The sequence below is a fragment of the Balaenoptera ricei genome, chromosome 9 (assembly GCF_028023285.1).
Source record: "Balaenoptera ricei isolate mBalRic1 chromosome 9, mBalRic1.hap2, whole genome shotgun sequence".
Taxonomy (NCBI): domain Eukaryota; kingdom Metazoa; phylum Chordata; class Mammalia; order Artiodactyla; family Balaenopteridae; genus Balaenoptera; species Balaenoptera ricei.
In genome coordinates, this window is record NC_082647.1 from 105,129,301 (window position 1) to 105,145,981 (window position 16,681).

Below are 16,681 nucleotides of genomic sequence, written 5' to 3' on the forward strand. Positions count from 1 at the left end.
CGGTAACGTGGGGGGCTTTGCGGGAACCGCTGGTTTGCCGCCGCAAACTCTACTCCGGTTAGGGGAGGCCAACTCCCTGGGCAGAGGGCAAGCAGGGCCGGCAGCAGGGGGTGTGCTCCCCCCGACGCCCACCTTGCTGTCTGGCGTGGACAGCAGCCCTGCGCTGGAGGACACGCCCGGGCGGGGGGGTGGGGGGGGGTGGGAAGAGCAGCCACGTGCCCAGCTCTGCTGCCTGCCAGGAGCTGCTGTGCCATCTGTGGCCACAGCTCAGCTTTCACCCAGGAGGGTGAGGCCAGGTCCTCTGGTTTTATATTTTGCCTTTGTTCTCCCATCTCCTCATTCGCTGGAAACGCCCTCTCCCTGCTCTCACACGTCTGTCTCCACAACAGCGCTGGAGTTGCTGGACTGGGGGCTTTATTTCATGCGTGTACCCCGGCCAGCAGGATTCCAAGCACGTGGACCCCAGGACGTTCAGCAGATCAGTAAACAGTAGAGGAAAGAAAACAGAACTCCGGGTTTGTTTTTCCCCCACTTCTTTTAAGTTCTAAATTTTGTGTTTTATAATGTAAAAATCTTTTATAATAGTATTTACACAATGTCCGGCCTTTCTCACAGGTGGGTGGCGTCAGTCAAGGCGTCGAAACAGTCTGGAGATGGCCCTTCCACAGGTCACTTGCTAAGTGCTTATTAAATGCACTTGAAAAGAAACCCTCAGTGTCACAGAATTTTCAAACTGGAGTCTACACCTGTCAGTGGAATCTGATACTATAACCTACCTGTATTTTAAATAACCATAAATAAGAGATGGAAAGGAGAGAGATGCCTGCACACACCGTGTCCACATGCAGGCCCCAGTGGGGTCCTGTGAGCCCCAGCTCCAATTGCACCCAATTTCTGAGAGAATGTACCACTTAAGTCGGTTCTGCTAAGGCACAGGCACAACTCACTTCACTCCCAGCTGCCCAACAGCGGCCCAGCGCACTCCTAGACAGATGCAGACAATCGCTGGCCAAATCGGGTGTCCCTGACCACGAACTCGGATGTGCGGTGAACACGTGACAGAGCGGACCAAGGCTCCACCAGTCCTGGCTCCCAGGAGCAAGCTCACTTTAACAAATAAAATCCTCTAGCCAACTTTAGGTAACAGGATAATTTCCAAACCTGGGTGAGCTCACAACGCTCGTCTCTTACACAAAGGGGACGTACCCAAGCACCGAGGGGAAACCAGACCAGAGATGCTTCCAGGAGCTCCAGTTCAAGACGTCACTCTGGGAACAGGCGGCCATCTCCTGAACTCCATGGCCCAGAGAGATGACAGGAACAAAGCACGCACAGAAAAACCCCAGACAACACAGGGAAGAAGGGAGAGGCCAGGACAGAGAAACTTTCAACAGCTCTATGGAGAGGAAGGAGAGGCGTGTGGCGACAGACAGCACAGAGCAGGGACAAGCACAGCCGGGTGGCGCTGCCGGCTGGCAGTCAGCAGGTGTGGAGCGTGCAGGCAGAGCGGCTGAGGCAGTCCACGGGCAGCCGTGCCCGCGGAAGCCCCGTCAGAAGGGATAAGAACCCGCTGTGTGCCATGGAGCTACAGGGGGCCCTGCTCCAGAAAAACTGGCCGGCAGTCTGAGGGAACTGGGTGGACACCAGCCCAACACACTGCACGGCAAAGCCAGCCAGTCAACTCCTCAGCTGTGAGCAGCGACGGGAGAGGCAGACCTCAGACACGTAAAGGAGAAAACCATCAACATCAGCCCACATGCCAAAGAATGGGGAAGGTTTTTTTTTTTCTTCTTCTTTTTTGCCACACCGCGCAGCATGCGGGATCCGACTAGGGATGGAACCCGTGCCCCCTGCAGTGGAAGTGTGGAATCCTAACCACTGGACCACCAGCGAATTCCCAATATATTTTTAAAATAAAAAAAATAACAGGGAACTAAGGATTGCATTCTGCGAGAAAAAGCAGCAGCACAAAAAGACAGACCTAGGTTTAAAAAAAAGTAAAGATTACAGAGCTAATTAGGAAAAAAGGGAATTCTAAAATATTTCCAATTTATACCCTCAGAGAGATCTGAGAAGATACGGTATCTACAGAATCAGAATAAAATATGAAAACAGAACTAGACAAAACAAACAAACACTTAGAAAAAAAGAGAGTGAAAATAAGATTTTCAACAGAAAGGCTGGAAGATAAAGTCAAAGAAATCAAGGTAGAGCCAGAAACCAATCCAGGCAATCAGTTTGGCATTCCAGAAACTGTGACGGCAACAAGACAATTTTCCAGAGCTTTAGAAAAATATGGTTTCAGTTTAAAAGGACCCACTGAGGGCTGAACAGAATGAATGAAAGATGACTTACACAAACTCATGACATTTCATACCACTGAGTATTTAAAATAAGGTCTTAAAAGTTCCAAATAGGAGGAAAAAAGTTTACTCACAAAGAACCGGAATGGAAGACATTTCTAGAATCAGTAACAGCGGATGTAAGAAAACAGGAGAATAAAACCTTCAGTCTTGTTTGGGGAGATTTTTCTTTTTTGGCCACACTACACGGCTTGCGGGATCTCAGTTCCCCGACCAGGGATCAAACCCGGGCCACAGCAGTGAAAGCCCAGGCTCCTAACCACTAGGCCAGCAGGGAACTCCCAGGAGAGTATTTTTTAAAGTTAGAATTCTATACAAACTCAAACCACAAAATAAGCAAAAGTTTAAAATAACCGCATTTTAAGACATTCAAGAACACTGCGTTTATTACCACACATCATTTCGAGAAGGTTACTTGAGTCTATACCACAACAAAATGAGGATGAAAACAGAGGAAGATCCTGGATGAGGAGGGGGGTCAAAATCCACTTATAAAATGAGTAAGTTCTGGGGATCTAATGTACAGCATGGTGACTGTAATTAACAAGACTAAACTGTACATTTGAAAGTTGCTAAGAGAGTAGAACTTAAAAGTTTTCATCACAAGAAAAAATTTATAACTATGTGAGGTGATGAATGTTAATTAAACTTATTGTGGTAATCATTTTGCTAAACATACACATCCCAAATAATTATGTTGTACACCTGAAATTAATACAGCATTATATGTCAAATATATCTCAGTAAAACTAGGGGAAAAAAAGAGGAAGATCCAACAAGGATCTAAAACACAGTGAATTTAATCTAGAAGTGCAGTGAAAAGAAGTTCGAGGATGCAAGCTATACAACCGAACTAGAAAATAATCAGTCCGGATGGGAGCCAGAGGTGAGAGGGTCTGCAGGAAGTGATTTCGAGACAATACACAGTACTAGTGAGAGACTGAGTAATTCTGAGATTATGATGAAAGTGTACTATTTTTTGACAAGAAAAAAAGAAAGACAGCCAGAAACTCCAGAAAAACAAAAAACTATACAAGAAACTACTGATCCAAAGGGATGTAATGAAAATGGAGTAAGGACGTGCAAAGCAGCTTGACAGGAGGAGCAGCAGAGACCAGAGCCCTGAGTGTAAGGGGTGGTGGGCTCAGAGTGCTTGCCCTCTCAGGGTCCCGACAGCCTGAGCCAGATGACACGGGAAATCCCAGGTCCCCTGAGACTTTCCCGGGCAGCCACCCTGGCTGGCAGGCAGGGCTGAGGCCCTGGGGGCATGGCGGCAAACACCAGAGACCAGAGCCACCCTGGTGGGGCCGACAGAGGGAACGGGGGGCACATCATCTGTGCTGAAGGTGGGGCCACGAGGCTATTTATTCATACTTGACAACTTGACAACACATGCATAGAAAACATCTGCCAAAAGATCCCAGGAACTAGTACCGTGATTTCTGAGGTTGGGGTGGAGGCTGGTATAGGATAAAAGGGCAGAGGCAGGAAAGAAACTTCTCCTTGAACATTTTATTCTTTTGAAAAGATAAATGTCCTATGCATTCAAACAAAAAAAATTTTTTAACAGATAAACACAGCCTATTAGCCTTTTCTGCTATGGAAGTTTCCTATAAAAAAGAGTCTTCCTACATTTTTTTCTAAACGCCTTCTAAGAAGGGAACACCGTGTAATAGAGCTTTTTAGCACAAATTCCTACAGCTGAATCAAGCTCTGGGGCACAGCGTCACTGTACAAGACATGCCCAGGGGCCTTGGTGCTGTTCTGGAAGGTTCCCATGGTGAGACGAGAGATGGCATGCAGCATGGCCGCGAGCCCACCAGCCAGCAGGAAGGACCTCATCCGTCAGTAAAGACCACGCACCATTTCTGAGAGGAAAGAGAGTGCCGAGAAGGAAAGTAATTCACTTGTCACTCAATGTCATCCAGTCATGACCGTGTGCAACAATATCATGACTTTTTCCACGCAAAAGACAACTGATCAGACAGGGTGGAGGTGGGAGCCGGGTCCTGCGCTCCGCTCCACCACCGTCTCACCGGACAGCGTGGCGCCTTAGCAGTTCATGTCTCCAGGAGAGCTCTCTCATCTGCAAAATGAGAAGTCAGACTAAAACTCTCCGGAGTTCAATTTTCCTGCATTAAAATCCTATGATTCAATGAAATGCCAGGTTTATAACCAGTCCCAGCTGACATTAGTGATCACACATACATCGTCCTGATGGCAAAGTTCCTTCTCCCTACCCCATGGCTACGCTGAGGAAAGAATGGGGAACTCGGCTACTTTTCCCTTGCAGAGCGGACAGAACAAAGAACATGATGAAGCAAAGACCTAACTACATTTCACTAATGAATGAAACCAAAGCTTCATTTTGAGAAGTTTTCCGTTAGATGAACCAGCAAAATGATAAAAACAACAAAGACAAAAAAACGGTTGCATGTAAAATAAGAATGCTTGAACTTAAAGTGTTACGCACATGCATTTATCTGTCCCCCACTACCCTTGAGAGGCAAATACGTTTCTACAGGAAAAAAATCCACAAGGAGTAAAGGAGGGGCAATGTTCTGAGGCCTCAAGCACCAAGCTACAGCTGAAGAAGAGGGGGCCCAGGATGCCCCTGCGTTAACCCTCAGTGCTCCCACATCTACCCATTACCCCCAACACCCCTGGCCCCTCACACACAGAGCTACCTACAAACCCAGAACAACTGAGACTTCATCAGCTGAGCCGCTACAATCACAGCTACCATCATGACGCTATCTGATAGGTGCCACAGACAAAAACCAAAAATAAACACTGCTGACATGTAGCTGTGACAGGTACCGCAGGGAAGAGCTGGAAAGGAGCCAGCCCAGAAAGAAAGTGGCAACTCAGAAAAAACCCTTAGGCCAGCAAAAGCCGAGAGATACAAAATAAACTTATCCCTAGGGTTTAAGTGAGGCATGCCTAAAACTCTTTAGATCACCAAGAACTAGAGAGACCATGAGTTTTTCAAAGGTTGCAGTATAAAAGCGACCTGGAATTTGAAAGTTGCTAAGAGAGTAAATCTTAGGGGTTCTCATCACACACACACACACACACACACACAGTTCTGTAATACGGTGAGCACGTTAACCAGACTTATTGTGGTGATCACTTTGCAGTACACACAGATATCAAACCACTATATTGTACATCTGAAACTAATATAACATGGTATGCCAATTATACATCAATCTTTTAATGACATGGGGAAAAATACTATTGAAGGAGAAAAAAAAATTCAACCGCATAGGAGACTAGTGTAAAGTAAGTCAGCAGGTGTCACAAAGTGCCAACACTAGATAAATAAATGCCTTACGGGAAACACGCCTCTTCCAATCCCGGCGCCACAAACCCTCAGGCTCATCCACACCCCCCGAGTGGTGGGAGCACTGGCTCCAGAGCAAGCCAGCCTGGAGAGACCCTCACCGTCTCCGCGTTTCCCCCTGTGCGCACCGCAACGCCTCGAAGGGCTGCTGGGAAGAAGGGCCCGAGGGGTGCCCGGCCGCACGGAGCTGGTTGAGCCAACAGCCTGTTTACGCTCCGCACGGCACCTGCCACACCCTGGAACTGTGCTGGTGCACCTGCTGTCGTTACCTGAGCCCCACGCAGGTCAGCTCCAGAGCAGCAACCTTGTTCGAGTCTTGGGGAGCATCACGTGGTCAGTAAACGTCTAATGCAGAAATGAGCAAAACCCAGGGCTATCCTCAGGGAAAGCGAGGCCATCTCCTCCCAGAGGTCACAACAAGTGGATTGAGGAGGAAGAGATACCACTGAGGCGTGACGGTCTGTCCCTTAGCGCAGTGAGACGAAGGACAGGCGCCTCACAACACACTGCTCAGGGCACAGCAGCATCGTGAGACTGACACCCCAGTGACCAGTGTGCACCTCTGAGATGCTGTTTTCAATGGGAAGGTTTCCCGGATGGCTGTGGGAAGTTCAGCAAGAGATGTCAGGTAACCTGCGTCTCTTAAGTCAAAGAAAGAGAAAATAACTAGTTGTTTTTTTTTTTTTTGGCCGCACAGCGCAGCTTACGGGATCTTAGTTCCCCGACCAGGGATTGAACCCGCATCATCGGCAGTGAAAGCGCGGCATCCTAACCACTGGACCACCAGGGAAGTCCCCAAAATAACTAGCTTTAGGTTGGGCCTAACACAAGTGCTTCCAGAGAAAGCTCCAGAAGTTCATGGAGAAGTTAGAAGACAGACACTAGACCAGGAAGCTGTAACATTTTTAGCCAAGTAGTGAAGTACAGTAACCAACGCTTTTCATAATTTATTCGCCTACACACAAAGCAATCCTACCAAAAAACAAAATGAAAATCAACACCTGACCCACTAAAACTCCAAAGGATGCTGAACAAACTATTCTGACAAGGAAGGTCAGCCTGCACCCACTATGACCCACCACAATCAGAGGGAACACGGTCATCAAAAGTAGGACTCCGTGGGGATGACCCCTAGTTACCTGGTCTGACCTGGATCCTAAAGTCCATTGGGTCACGGGTCACTGAGCCCTGGTGAGATCTCCTGGGATGGGGTGGGAAAGGGAGAAAGGGAGGAACGAGCAGACAGTGCTGCTGCAGCCACCAGCCCCATGACGCCCTGACGCACACCCACGTGGAGCCGTGAAGGCTCAGGGGCTCCTGTCCTGCTCCTGTCTTCTGTGCTGCAGAATGAACTGCATTCGTCTCACACTGGCGGAAAGTAGCAGTATTCTAGAGGCTTCCCCGGGCCCCACCCAGATTCCTGCACAGGGCAGCCTGTTTTAGGTAGAGCCTAGGAAACCAGGGAGGGAGCAGCAGGGGCCTCAGGACGGGGGTGGGGTGGAGGGGAGGCCTGGAGGGGCTCACTCACTGCCCAGAGCCTGGATCCACACACGTATCCAGACCAGCAAGAGCCACTTGACACGGCATCGTTTCTCGAAAATGTGTATGAAACTCAGCTTCTGTTTTACATGCTCTGGGACCTTCTCTTTTAAAGAAGCCAGCAGTTATGTCGCTTTATAAAGTGAGGAGTGGGACACAGGGAAAACAGTATGAGCTTTAGAAGCAAACACACCTGCATCAAACCACAGCTTTACCACAGCACCCATTCAGCCATTCACTCCTCCAAAAACACTCGGACAGTGCTCACTGCCCCCGGCACAGCAAGAGGGAGGGAGACACACGGTGACCTCTCCATGTCAACTTGGAGAACCAAGTAACTGCTCTCGGCCTTAAGTTCTCATCTATAAAACATAAAAGATACTACTTACTTTGCAGGTTGTAGTTTCTCATTATGACTGAAATAAGGAAACAGTTTCTGGCATATATCGGAATGTTTTATATTATAGATTATAGTAACAATGTCCCATTTCACCTGAGAGTTTTTCCTTTAAAGTGATGCCTACCTATTTCCAACGAGCTACAATCATGTTATTCTCAGCAACATCCCCATGTAAACATCTCTCTCCCGCTAAAAGATTAAATTTCTACTCACTCAAGCTCCTTAAGATGGAGAAATCAACTAAAGCTGTAAATGTTACAACTCCGCAGAGCACAGGACTGGAAGTCCACTTGTCACTACAGAACCTATAGTTCTTTGCTTTCCCTCTTGGGACTCCACTTTCTCCATCTGTGAAATGGGTATAACAACAATTGCCTTGCCTACTCTGTAGTGCTTTTGCAGAGACTAAAGGCAATAAATGATATGAGAATACTGTCATTAAAAAACAACAACAACGACAAAGCTCAGGTTCTATTCACATAGGGGGCTGAGCCGGGTCTCATACTTGACGTGGTTAAAGAGGATGTGGGGTGGCAGGCTTGTGACTGCAGAAGAGAAGCGGTTTTGTGTTGGTGGCTAAGCGGGGAGACCAGCTCCAGTGAAGCCCACAGCCTGAAGCCTATGCCCCAAGGAAAGAAGCTGAGCAGAGAAGCTGGGAAGAGCCCCCGAGGTTACCTGCTTGCCCTTCACCACGTGCTTGGGCACCGGCACCTTGAGCTCCAGGTCAGTGTAGTCCTGGGACCAAGCGTAGTTCTCACGCACAGCACCATTGTAGCTGTCGGGGTTTCTCTGGAACTGCTCCTGCCTCCTGAGAAAGAACAAGAAGTAAGATGACAGCCCAGGCCCACACACAGGGCAGGAAGGCCACAGGGAACCCAGGTACATACTGTCTCTAGGTTGTGAGAATTTTCACCTAATCTCACTTGGCTTTGCATCTAAAACTCTCCCTCTCTCTGGGCGATTTCCTTTCTGACCCCCCCGCTCGGGCTTCCTGGGAGGTCACAGGAACAAAGAGAAAAGCCAAGGAGAAGACCCTGAGTGCAGCACCCTCAAGGTTAGGAAAAGTATCTGCCACCACAGTCCATGGCACAGCCTGGTCCTCCTGGTCTTCATGAAGCTTAGAAACCAGGCCAGCCCACAAACCAAAAAGCCTCATTAATAAAATCCTGGGGGGACTTCCCTGGTGGCACAGTGGTTAAGAATCTGCCTGCCAATGCAGGGGACATGGGTTCGAGCCCTGGTCCGGGAAGATCCCACATGCCGCGGAGCAACTAAGCCCGTGTGCCACAACTACTGAGCCTGCGCTCTAGAGCCTGCGAGCCACAACTACTGAGCCCACACACCACAACTACTGAAGCCTGCACGCCCTAGAGCCTGAGTGCCGCAACTACTGAGCCCGTGTGCTGCAACTACTGAAGACCGCGTGCCTGGAGCCCATGCTCCGCAACAAGAGAAGCCACCGCAATGAGAAGCCCGCGTACTGCAACGAAGAGTAGCCCCCACTCACCACAACTAGAGAAAGCCCGCGTGCAGCAACGAAGACCCAACGCAGCCAAAAAAAAAAAAAAAAAAAAAAAAAAATCCTGGGGCTTGTGGGTGCCTGGTTTCTCATAAACTACTTGGCAGGGCGTATCTCTTAAAAAAAAAAAAAAAAGGCAAAACAAGTTCAGCCTACAGCTGCTCAACTTCAATCCTAATCCAACACCAGCCTCCATTTTCTCCCGGTAAATAAATGAAAGCCAAGGCAATGTACTAAACTGCAGGCTCTCCTAAGATGCGAGCAGTGTGCTTATGAGACAGCCTAGAAAAAACCCAGTCAGCCAAATCCTCCTGTACACGCATTACCAACCCAGCACAGATGCAAACAGGCATGGCCAAGAAGCTGATGTTAAAAATAAAATACAATAAAATACTTGCCACAGAATTTAACAGTGTTAATAATAGTATGAACACCATACAAAAATAAGTGTAGAGTCCATTATAGTGAGTTTTAGATCTAAATTAAAGACAGAAGCTTAGTCGGGGAGGAGGCAACACCTATGAGGAAGGACATCCCAAAAAACAGATTCACTCGGCCACCTTCTCCTGCCCTCGGAGAGCCCAGCAGATGCACCTGGTGGGAGAGGCCGACGGACGAGATTCCACTCACTGTGAGCGTCTGCATGTGTACAGATGGAAACACCCAGAAAAGGGTCAAGAACGCACGTACCCCATCAGCCCCTCACCTCTGGTCAGGAGGGGCTGGGAGCGGTGGTTAATGAGGGCGCACTTTTTCTGGCAAAAGTTTTAAGCCAAGAACATGCTTACCTCCTGTGGGTATGCCTTACACACCTCATATCTGAGGCTGGGCCTCCATCACAGCCCAGGCTCTCTGGGCTGGTAAACTGGTGGCTGCTACAGGCTGAACCACGTCCCCCAAAATTAATATGCTGAAGTCCTAACTCTCAGCACCTCATTTGGAGACAGGGTCTACACAGAGGTAATCCAGTTAGAATGAGGTCATTAGGGTGGGCCCTGATCCAATGGGACCGTGTCCTTAAAGGCAGAGAGATCCGGACACGAAGACACACGCACAGAGGGACAACGTGTAGAGACTCAGGGAAAAGACAGCCACATGGCGACGGCGATGCAGCTTCAAGTCAAGGGACGCTGAGGACCACCCCAGAAGCTGGAAGAGGCAAGGAAAGGTCCTACCCAGAGTCCCAAAGGGAATGCAGCCCTGCAACACCCTGATCCTGGACTTACGGCTCCACAGCTACGGGAAGATTTATTTCTGTTGATCTAAGCCACCCAGTTTGTGGTACTTTTTGCAGCAGTTTAGGTCAGAGGCAGGGCTGGGCACTGACCAATCAGAACAGATGCCAGCCCCAAACTACCCGCTCACGCGGCCAGGGAGGGATGGCGGGCCCCTGTGGGGACCTAGAACCACAGAGAAAGCAGGGTGGGGCAAAGGAGACAGGAACGGTCAAAGCCTGGTCACAGGGTGGTCAGAGTAAGCTTGATGTGGATGCCACCAATGCGAGCGTCTGCAAAGGGGGTTCAGTGATGAGAGGAAAGCTTTCAATATACTATAGAACTGACAAAGGACATGCAGCTTTTGTGCATGGTACAGGTTCAGTCTTCTAAGAAAACACACACACAAAGACGTGTGTGTATGTATAAAAGGAAGTCCATTAAGCCTCTGTGGTTGTCTCTGGGTAGCAGGATCACATGCAGTTTGATTTTCTTTTCGGTATCTTTAGGTATCGTCCAAATTCCCTACAATATGCAGACGCTTTACCACCAGGAGAAAAAGAGCTCTCTTTAAGAACACACTGACAGGAGACGATGATCTGCCCTGTGGCCCCCACTCCTGGGAGCTCTCCAGTGGCCACACCAGCCTGCTTGCCTCCTGAGCCCCTGAAACAGGTCCCGGGGACAGAGTGGCCCAAGACCCACGTGTCCCTGACCCACAGGCTTCCTCCTCGCTCTAGCACCTACCGCAGCTGTAAAGCTCACATCTGACAAACACTTGAACGTGCACAGAATACCGCCAATGAGCATCAAGTAACAGGAGGGAGTGGGAGGAGGCCTGACCCTCCCCGTACATCTTCTCTGTATGGCCTTTTGAATCGTGTGTGTACTTACCTATGTGAAATAATCAAGGTTATGAAAACACGGAAATAAAATACCCACACACAAAATAAAAGCCCATGTGGCCTGGCACTGGCAGAGGTTAGGAAATAAACCTAAGGACCCCTCAAAGTGGGGGGACAGCTACTTCCCATGACATACGGCTAAGCCCTTATCGGCTGCCATCCACGTGGGCCCTCCGACCAGGACGGGCAGCAGATGAGCAGAGGATGGGAGATGCCAGGAGGTCACACCTCCTCAAGGGGCCACCCTCCACCCCACGGGCGGCTGTGCTCAGGGAACCCCCTCCCCCAGAGCAGGAGGGGTGCTGCTCAGGCAGCATCGCAGGGGGGGCGGCTCAGCAGGCGCTTGCCCCCCTCCCCCAAGACCTGCACCTTCCCAGCGGAGCCAGGAAAGTCACTCCCAGCACAGAACAGCAAGCTGCTGGGCGTTTTTAACTCTCAAAATCCACCTTCTCTTTAAATACAGTTGATTATTTCCAGCCAACAGTGTGCAACAGTAAGTCTCCTGCCATGTGCAGGTGCTCTGGGCCCCCGCCCTCACCCTGTCCCCCCTGACCAGCCTGCGGCCACACCCCTGCAGCTGCTGGCCAGCGCTGGGGGTGGGGAAGGGGGAAGGAGGGCAGGGAGTGGGCAGGGCGGGAGGAGGGGCATGAGTCAGCAGCCAGGGTGCTGCGGCAGGGTGGGGCTGGCCACAGGCCTCACTGCAGCCCCCATGCCTGAGGAGCCGCAGCACCGGATTACAGGGTTGCGACCGTGTTAAAGGAAAAGCCAGGCCCTGTATCTCCAAGGGACCGGCTCTGCTGGGCAGACGCCCACAGCCAGCATCACCTGCACAGGTGGGAGATGAGCTCAGGCCGCCCCCACTCTCCCCCTCCACGCCCCTGCACCACGGCAGCGTGGGAATTAGAACAGCCAGTGGCAAGTAGGAGGAGTCGTGGGTAAAAGGGGTCACAGCCCCCAGACAAAGGCTTTTGTGCAGGAGGCTGGAGCCCATACAGGGAATGGGTTATAATTCGGGGAGCAGCCGGGGCTGCTCTCAAGCCCCTTCCCAGCCTCCCGGGGTTGAGGGTGGCTCCCCCTGCGTGAAGACAGGTGCTGGGCAGTGCTCACCAGGTTCCCAGAGCCAGAAAGAGCTGCTTTCACCCTGGAACATCCTGCCTCCACACACTCACACTTGCCCCTCATGACCTAAGGCAAAGGCCACCTCTCCACTGTCCTCAGTGGTGTCCAGATGCGACAGCTCTGGCCACACCTCCCTACCCACCTGTAGATGCCACTGCCCCTGAACCCAGTGGGAGGGGCCAGGGCTTATGCGTGCACGAGCACACGTGGCATGCGTGGGTATGTGTGCATGAGCACACCATGCGACCGTGTGTGCTGTAAGCATGTGTGTGGTGTACGTGTGTGGTATAAGCATGTGCGTGGTGTGTGTGCGTGTGCGGGGTGTATTAGGAACCCAGTGGGAGGGGCCAGGGCTTATGCGTCCACAAGCACACGTGGCGTGCGTGGGTATGTGTGCATGAGCACACCATGCGACCATGTGTGCTGTAAGCATGTGCGTGGTGTGCGCGTGTGGTGTAAGCATGTGTGTGGCGTGTGTGCGGGGTGTATTAGGTGGTCAGCAGACAGCAGCTCATCCGTTCTCTTCACAGACCAGCTCCATCTGTCATCGACTTCCTTCTCTTCTCACTGATCCCACCATATCCCACATGTGGATGGGAGCCACAGCCACTGGAAACACAGTGATTTTTCCTCTGGATTTCTGCATTTTCCAACCTATACAAAGTGAGCATTGTTAGAACACTTGCCCACCTCGGAGCCCCAACTCCCTGCTTCGGAAGCCCAGCACCAACTGTGCCCTCCTGGAAGCAGGTCCACGGGCAGCGTTCTCAGCACTGCAATGTGCCTGGCGGGGCCTGGATCCTTAGCCATTGTGACTGTCTGGGATGGCCACGCCACACCACGTCACACTTCACCTCTGCAGCTTAGAAAGGAAAGGGTCAGATGGCAGCATCTGTCCACATGACCTGCCCAGAGGGCGCTCTGCACCAGGCGGCCCACCGTCCTCCCCAGCCTCCTGCCCAGTCTCCTCTGGGGCCTCCCACCTGCAGGATCCTTTTTAGTACCTGCCTCTTCTCAGCTCCTCAGGCAACAGGAGCCAACACCACCGGGCCCCAGGTGCGGGGCTCAGAGTCCTCTACGCCAGGCCTAGTGGTCACTGAAAACCCCGTGTCCACAGCACTCAAGGCCCGAGGCCGACCCCATGTCACTGGGTGCCAGCCATGAAACCTCAAGCAGGTCATGGCACTCCGGTCCCTGGTCCCCAACCATAAAACCAGAATACTGACAGCTCTGTCCCAAAGAGTGGCCAAGAAGAGCAAGCAAGACAAACATGTAAAATGGCCAAAACGGGAAAATGTTCAGGGTCACCACCCTCCGCGCGCTGGATCACTGCCCTCTTCAGTGCCTTCCCACCCAGTCAGAAAGTCTGCCTATGGATGCAAGGCTCAACAAGTGACTTTTATGAATAGAGATTTCTTGACCTTCTGGGGCATTCAGGGAGGGAAGTTATGCATTTTGCCTAATAACCTTACAGTTTTACCCTTGAGTTTCTTTTTAAAAATCTAGCATCAATAAGTTTATCTACATTGATCTCACCAGTTTAGCATCTGCCACCAATCGGTCTCCCCAGATAGTAGGGGGCCTGCCTCACCAACAGGACCAGAGCCCCTGGAGAGGCAGCTAGTCTCCAGTCGGCCTAAGCTAAATAGTCCCCTGAGAGCAAAGATGTCATTCAAGGTGAGGAGGGTCCCATGAGAGGCACACATGAGACCCCCAGAGGGCTCCTGCTGGCCAAAGATGGGACAATTTGAGCATCAAAAAGAATAATGTGAAATAGTTAAAGATCCATGAGATCATAAAACCCCAGTGGTCACCTCTGGTAAGCAGAGTATAGCTCAGTCTGAAAATTAATTTAAAAAAAAAAAGGTTCTACAGGAACTGGAATTTCAGAAAAGCCAAGTCCCTCTATAAGGATTCCAGATAGTAAATGAAGGTGTAACAGAATGAGAAAATCACCACTGTGTAAACTGCAATGGAAACGTGAGTCTGGGCAGCACCCCTTGACAGACGCTGAGCACTAGGTGAGCGGCGGATGGGAGTCTGCCCACGGAAGGATCAGAAAATCACCTATGTCCGCAACAGCCAGATACCAGGCACCTCCTGAGAGAGCCTCACCTTTGCTGTAGTCCTGCACCAACGCTGGGCCTTAAATTCACTCCACCCCACAGGTCTAATCACTGGACTATAGGGAGCACAAGGGACAGAGAACATGTTCATCAAAACCACGTACATAGGGACTTCCCTGGTGGTGCAGTGGTTAAGAATCCACCTGCCACTGCAGGGGACACGGGTTCGACCCTGGTCCGGGAAGATCCCACATGCCGCGGAGCAACTGAGTCCGTGCGCCACAACTACTGAGCCCACGCGCCACAACTACTGAAGCCCACGTGCCCTACAGCCCACATTATTGCAGCTACTGAGCCTGCATGCTGCAACTACTGAAGCCCGCGTGCCTAGAGCCCATGCTCCGCAACAAGAGGAGCCACTGCAATGAGAAGCCCACGCACCACAATGAAGAGTAGCCCCCACTCGCTGCAACTAGAGAAAGGCCGCGCACAGCAACGAAGACCCAACGCAGCCAGAAAAACAACAACAACACCAAAAAAAAATAAAACCAGCCAAGTCCAGAATTTGGAAAATTACAATAGACAAAACTCTAAGTTTCTTTACAAATAAATGGCATAAAATGAAAAAAGAGAAGGGAAATGATTCTAAATTAAGAGACTTAGAAGATACAGCAACCAAATGTAATGTTTGGACCTGCTGGAATACTATTTTGAAAAACCCAACTGAAAAAAGACATTTTGAGACAATCAGGAAAGAGTGAACACAGACTGGACATCAGATGATTATAAGGAACCATAAATTTGTAAGTTATGATAATTACCTTAAGCCCTTATTTTTTTACTGAAGTATATATATGGGTCAAGTCTGTGATTTCTGGGATTTGCCATATCAAAAAAAAAAAAAAAGTCTGGGATTAGGGAGAGAAATGAAACATGAATCATAACATGCTGCTAACAAGGAAGGGGGGGAACCTCGTGGACATTCGTTGTGCTACGCTTTCCTTTTTGTGTCACAAAACCTGAAGGATTTGTCTTGGCTATGCACCCAGGAGTGGGCCTGCTGGGTCAAGAGTGTAAAAGTAAGCATCCCACCCTTAAGAGGCAGTGCAAACTCATTTCCAAGGGCTGCCCCAATTCACGTGCACCAGTGGTGTGCACGGGGTCCCGCCAACCCACAGGGTCATGTTCAACACGGGCATACTTTCTAAAGTTTTATCAAGTAAAAATATATACAAAATAGTATTTCCGTATGGTCTTGATTCACATTTCCCTGCGTATTAATGTTAACTGGCCGTATATGCGACTCATTTCTGCGAAATTCCTGCCACGGCTTTTGTTTGTGCTTTCCCTGGTTTGAAGAAGTTCTCTATAAACTTTTGATAAGAATTCTTCGTTGGTTTCATAGTTTACAAACGCCTTCTCCCGGTTTATTAACTTGTCTTCCTATTTCCTTCCAGATGTTTGATTAACTCAAGCTCCATCACTACCATCAAAAGATCTTCACAGCTCCTCACCTCCCAGAGGTCTGAAGGGTGTCGTCGCGCCTATTTTCTAACAGGAATACTCTGATTTTTTAATCTCTACTTTTTGGAGTTATTACTCCCTTTGCATTCAACATGGTTTCCTTGTGTAGTCTTTTCTTCTCTTGACCAGTTGTACCAGGAGCTCGTCTAAATATAAAGGGAAAGTCCAGCTGAGAAACACAGAGGGGCCAGCTGGGGACAGGACTGGCCCGTGGTCACTGCGTGCACCAGCCCGGCTCCTCCAGGATGCCTTCCATTCCTTAGCGCCCACTCACGGCCAAGGCACTGTCAGGAAGGCTCAGTTTAATAAAAAAATTCTTACAAAAAGTATATTTTGAAAATGTGCTTTTAACATTGTAAAATTAATTCTGTAGCACAGTTAAAAATATGAGACGATTCTATATTTACCTAAAATAAATGAGGCAAGGTGCTTGGAGTCTCATGATACGCCCATGAGTCATTTGACAGGTGTTAATGCAAATTTAGGGAACGTCCTTGACAATCTGTATCAGATGGTCAGCCAACAAAAACATAATCAATATTTACTAAGAACTCTTCTAATTAACTAAAGATATAAGTTGGTTATAGTGAGACTTTTTCTTAAATCGTGTTAATTACTTCAACAAGGGAAGGAGGCATTCCAATTTTTTACAAGTATATAAATGTGAAATATACATTTTAAAACAA

General features: G+C 49.6%; 1 protein-coding gene across 1 annotated transcript in view; it reads right to left on the bottom strand.

Annotated features, from left to right (window-relative positions):
• Positions 1-16,681, bottom strand: part of NUDCD3 (NudC domain containing 3) — a 74,067-nt gene that overhangs the window by 15,445 nt on the left and 41,941 nt on the right. The window contains exon 3 of the mRNA XM_059934275.1: positions 8,324-8,456. Within this exon, the coding sequence (XP_059790258.1) occupies positions 8,324-8,456 (133 nt within the window). The remainder of the gene's footprint in view (positions 1-8,323; positions 8,457-16,681) is intronic.